Raw genomic sequence first — 5,418 nt, 5'->3', positions numbered from 1 at the left:
TTTTATTTATTGCATTAAAATTAAAGAAATCTCATGTTATAAATTAAAATTAAAGTTTATGCAGGTGACTTCTAAAATCGAAGTAACTTGTATAAAATTTATCCCATTGCTAATCCATCTCTATTTTCCATTGAAGGATAATGGGAGCAACAGGGCATTCATTGGACTTCGAGCTTAAATGTTTTTTTTCCCCTCTTTTTCTTTCCCTCTCTTTCTTTTATCGTCGTGAAGGAGCATGTTGGGATGTTTTTCTAGTCACCTTTTGACTTTAGAGGCAAATTTCGTTGATCATGGAGCTTTTGCACATATAGAGAAAAGCAGAAAGCATCATCTCCAACTCGTTATATTGGAATGTTGATTGGTTAGATTCCTTTGATATGCAAGAAGCTCATTTGACATCTAATTTCATATGAAATCATCATTACTTCGCTTGATTTCTGCTTTGCTAGTGGGATTTGAGCCCTACTAGTGTTCAAACCAACCATTTCTGGCTTGCTTAGTCAACATTTTGGCTTGATTTGCTATTATTTCACACAATATCTGTCTTAAACTTTTCTTTTTGTCTTGATTTTGCAAGCTTTTTAGGCTTTAACTTCACAATACACAGCCACAAGCTGTAGATAACGATAAGTAGAGAGTTCTCATTGTGTCCACGAGCAAATGATTTTTGAAACAGAGGAAGGGAATATATTACACGAGATCATAGCACGCTACACTAGAACAAAGAGGATCTTAATCATTCTGAACTATGATTTCTGCACAAAAGCATTTCATCTTCTACATCAGTAGCTTATGGAGCTATTATTTCTTTCTTTGTTCAGCAAATATCGACACCAAAAGTATATGTCTAAGTCTGATGTATTCAGTGCAGTCTGCAGGTCTCTGGCTCTACCATATTCCTGTTCTGCACCTGCAGGTATAGGCATTGCTTCCTTCCTGTTACCTGATTAATCAGGCAACTACTTTAATTACTAGAACCACTGAAATTTGATCTCCAATTCTTGAAAGCTCAAGAAAAAGCAATTGGAGGAAAGAGAACATCAAATAAGGTACAATAGGATGACAATAATATTCTGTCTCCATTATTAACCTATTATTCCCTATTCCCCAGGTTAAACAGTAGAAATCACCCAATGATAGATGCAAGTGGTCTTCCCTAGCAACGCCAAGGACCAAACCAACCTCATGGTCTCGCAAGAGGGTCAGACTGACCACTGAACCTCGAAGAAGGAAAACCTCTACTGTGACCATTAATTTGGGACCAATAACAAAGGGGACATAAGCTCACATCAAGACTCCTTTTTGTCCCAAAGGATATAGAATATGACAATCGTTTGGGTTAAAATGCTCCGAGAGAACCTTGCAGCCTTGACCTATAGGCTATCAGCAAATTCTATGCAGTAGGACAAGAACAAAAATAGAAACCCCAATTGAATCCAAAGCCCAATTGAATCCAATTGAATCCAAAGCCAAGCACACATGGTCTCTATGTCCTAGCCTGTTCTGGAAAGAAAAGAAAGAAGCAGAACAAAATTAACAATAAAGGCAAAAATTACAAAAAAAAAAAAAAAAAGCAGCTACTAAACAACAGCATAGTTAAGAGAAACAAAATGGAAAAGAACACAGAAAAAATCTCGTTATTTCAATAATTTGATTGAGTAGAAGAAACGCAACTCACAAGAAAGGCAACAAATTCAGGGGTGATTTTTTTAATCCAACCAACCAACTCATGAAGAATACATTAGGCATGTGTGCTTACACAACAAATGCATCAAAATTAACAACTTTAAACCAAAGAAACACCTTTAGGGACCTCCCATCCAATTCAATTCAGTACAATCGCAATACGCTCCTTGCAATAGACTGTGCATGAGTGGACTTGCTCTTCCCCCACCCACCTCTCCAGCTACTTCTCATCGGTGTCAAGTAGAACCTTAACAGTCCATTATCAATGTTGTTTGGTGAATACCTTGCACTTCTATTCCTCTCCAACACAAACTCATCTCTCTTCTTTCTTCCATGCCCATTTGTCTCAACACTGCTCTTTCTTGCACTACCAAATGATCCACCACCCAAACCATTGGAATTCCTCCAACTAACACTGCTATTGCTCCTCAGAAGTTTTGGATTAAAAGCTCCTCTCACTTCTCCATTCCGTTCTTCTCTCAGCTCTTGCCAAGACTCTGAAAATGACCTCTCAACCCCATTTGCTCTGCTATACCTATCCTCGTCCTCATCTTTGTTGACACTTCGCCGGTATATAAACCCCCAAAAGTTCCAGGCCTTACTCCATCTCCGGGACTTCTTGGCCCCCTTCCTTTCACCATTCCCCACTATTGATGCCTGGTCCCCGAATCCCATTTCAAAAGTCTCAGAGCAGTCGTCCCTTAAAGAATTGGAGTTTGAGTCCCTGTCAGGAACCACCACCTTGGGTCCATGGAAGTAATCCACATTTGCTGGTGACACTTTGGCATTGGAAGCAGAAGCAGACTTCAACTCGTCAATCTCAGCCACCACAGCAGCAGCAGTTTTCCTAATAGAGTTAGACCTGTCAAGGCTCCTCCTCCTCCTAGACGAAGAATCAGAATAATAGTCCCTAGTTTGAGCAGAGCCACCAGGAACAGTCTCATCCTCGTGGATGGAATTCATGGGAATTGGCTGTGGTTCTTCGACTGGGATTTGAGTATCTGACCTTAAAACAACATTAACAGGAGCATCCTCAACCACAGAAACCATGGTGGGCATTCTCGGAAACGTTCTTCCAATCAAATACCCATCCCACGAAGCACGGGGCTCATCAAAGGAGTAGCGAGGATCTTCGAACGAAATCCTGCCTGCATCGAGCGAGAATCTCGGATCCGTGTCGCAAGATCTTCTGCCGAACCCGTAATCCGCAATTTCCGACTGGGTCTCCCTGTACTGCCGGCCAATCGGCTTCTCCACCGGCAATGTGGCCGACCCTGGCCCACCATTCCTCCGCTTTTTGAGCTTCTGCTTTTGCCTCCATTTCTGCAATTTCTTGCTGAAAACTGAAGCAGCAGACCAAAAACTACCTGCAATCTCTTTAAAATCCCTCCCAGAAGGCTTCTTGGTTTGTGAATCGAGATCTATGTGGTCCTTCATGGGCTTGAGCTCCTCCTCTTGCACTTTCTCTGGCTCTATAACAATAGCTTCCTCTTCCTGTATAATCTCTTCAATTGGGTTAGCGTTGGAGTTTCTTGCAGTTAAAATGGGCTCGTCTAAAACTCCACTCTCATTATCGGTGTCGGTTTCGATTTCGTCCTCTTCTTTAGACTCAAAAACGGGACCTCGAACGCTGGAGGAAGAAATTCTGGACTCAAACTCGATTTCAGGATCTTTGAAGGAGTCCCTTTTAGAAGTATTTCGCTCGTCGTCTTGATAAAAGAGGGAACAGAGAGTGCTGCGAACCCTAACGTCGCAGGATTTTCTCTGGGGCTCAAACACTCCAGAAAAGCCCTCGTTTTTGGAGGCAGAGAAAGACTTGGTGCGGCGGAGCTCAGGGAAAAAGGAAGGCTTAGAGCTGCCAGTACCACCGGAAGGCTTAAAAATGGCTTTAAGGGCAGCGGTGGCGGTGCTGGTGGTAGGAATGGGGGGTTTGCGGGAAGAGGAAGCGGAGGATGAAGAGGGCTCGAGCACGGCGAGGCGCTCGCAGAGGCATGAGGGGCAGAAGCCGGTGAAATGTTCGTCTGGATGACGATCGCAGGAGGTGGAAGGACGGTGGGGCTGTGGTGGCTGCGGCGGCTGAAGTTGTGATGGTTCGGTGGTGGGATTCATAACCGGTGGTGAAATGCAACGCGCACTCTGCTCATATTATTTCAGTGAGTAAGTGTGAGAGAAAAGGAAGTGCGAGGGTGTTTAGAGATAGAAAGAGTGAAAGCAAGAGACATAGAAAGAGCGAAAGCAGAGAGAGCATAAAACTGTTTGGACAGTAAGAAAGCGAGAGAAAGTGAGCGAGCGAGAAACAAAAAAAAAATATATTAATATTATGATGGAAGCAACGGCAAAATTTAAAAAAGGGAAACAAAAAGGAATGAAACCTCACCACCCTCTCTGGCTTGCTGGACCCTGTCTCTCTTTTTCTTTTGCTCTCGGGGCACTCCTCCCTCAAACAACCATTTTTGCCCTGCTGGCTATTGCTCTGTGCACTTACTGAAATTGAATAAATAAACTTTTTAAAATGTAAAATTAATTTAACAAAGAATTAATTTAACTTAATTTAATTTTTTTATCAAAAATAAATATACATACATAATTCCGAACACACCGATCAATAATTTATTCTAAAAAGAATTAACTCAATCGTGATATTAAATAATTAGATTAAAAAGAAATTTCCTCCTCTCTCAAATTTCAATATTGATTCTCAAAATCAAAATAAGAAATCAAAATAAGAAATTACAAGGGAGATTACAATTAAACAAATCCCATCAACAAATTGCTCTCAAGAAAGTCATACTAAGCCAAAAATCATTAATTTCAAAGCTTTATTGTTGTTTCTAGCTGCAAATTCTTGGCATTCACGATTCATAGCTATAATTTTCACTATATTTCATCATGAACAAAGCATAAAATTTACTCGGACATTTTTTTTTAAGAAAACCGTTCTGTTTCGAAACAAAGCAGAGAACAAATTATCAAATTCTCCAAGCTTGTGTTCATGTCTTTGACTCATATCTCTAATTTTTACTTAAACAAAAGGAGTAACTAAGAGTATGAATAACAACTTGTAAGGTATTCTGTCTAAATTTAAATTTGATTAATATTTTTAATATTTAAATTTATCTTACATTCGATTAAAATTTATTATAAATTTTTCAATTTCATCTCAAATTTAATTATTATTTAAATAATTTTTAAATCCTTTTAATTTTAAATATTTTAATTAATAATCTATACTCAACTCAACTCAACTAAGCCTTTATCCCAAAAATTTGGGGTCGGCTACATGGATTCGCTTTTTCCACTCTGAACGATTTTGGGTTAAATCCTCAGAAATGTGTAATGCTTCTAAGTCATGTTGTACTACTCTCCTCCAAGTCAATTTAGGTCTACCCCTTTTTTCTTTCTATCTTCTAACCTAATGTGCTCTACTTGTCTAACTGGAGCCTCCGTATGTCTACGCTTCAAATGACCAAACCACCTCAATCTCCCTTCTCTCAACTTATCTTTAATTGGCACCACTCCTACCTTTTCTCTAATACTTTCATTACGGACTTTATCTAGTCTAGTATGGCCACTCATCCACCTTAACATTCTTATCTCTGCAACTCTTATCTTAGATGCATACGACTCTTTCAGTGCCCAACACTCACTACCATATAATATAGCCGGTCGTATGGCTGTACGGTAAAATTTTCCTTTTAATTTATTGGGAATCTTACGATCACATAAAACTCC

The 5,418-nt window shown here is 39.7% G+C and overlaps 1 protein-coding gene across 2 annotated transcripts; it reads right to left on the bottom strand.

The window, feature by feature from the left end:
- Positions 1 to 621: 621 nt before the first annotated feature.
- Positions 622 to 4,084, bottom strand: LOC110647636 (protein OCTOPUS). Of its 2 annotated transcripts, none has more exons than XM_021801565.2 (2): positions 1,804 to 4,084; positions 622 to 1,503 (listed from the first exon to the last, which is right to left on the bottom strand). In XM_021801565.2, the coding sequence occupies exon 1, from the start codon at positions 3,793 to 3,795 to the stop codon at positions 1,831 to 1,833; it is 1,965 nt and encodes a 654-aa protein (XP_021657257.2). In that variant the 5' UTR covers positions 3,796 to 4,084; the 3' UTR covers positions 622 to 1,503; positions 1,804 to 1,830. The 2 variants fall into 2 exon arrangements, with proteins under 2 accessions (XP_021657257.2, XP_021657258.2); XM_021801566.2 differs by having other exon boundaries at positions 622 to 1,498.
- Between the last annotated feature and the right edge of the window lie 1,334 nt (positions 4,085 to 5,418).

The sequence above is a fragment of the Hevea brasiliensis genome, chromosome 3 (assembly GCF_030052815.1).
Source record: "Hevea brasiliensis isolate MT/VB/25A 57/8 chromosome 3, ASM3005281v1, whole genome shotgun sequence".
Classification (NCBI taxonomy): domain Eukaryota; kingdom Viridiplantae; phylum Streptophyta; class Magnoliopsida; order Malpighiales; family Euphorbiaceae; genus Hevea; species Hevea brasiliensis.
This window is presented reverse-complemented; position numbering and strand designations above follow the sequence as displayed.

Coding starts and splice junctions, on each gene's coding strand:
- LOC110647636 (XM_021801565.2), bottom strand. CDS start 3,795: ATGAATCCCACCACCGAACCATCACAACTTCAGCCGCCGCAGCCACCA.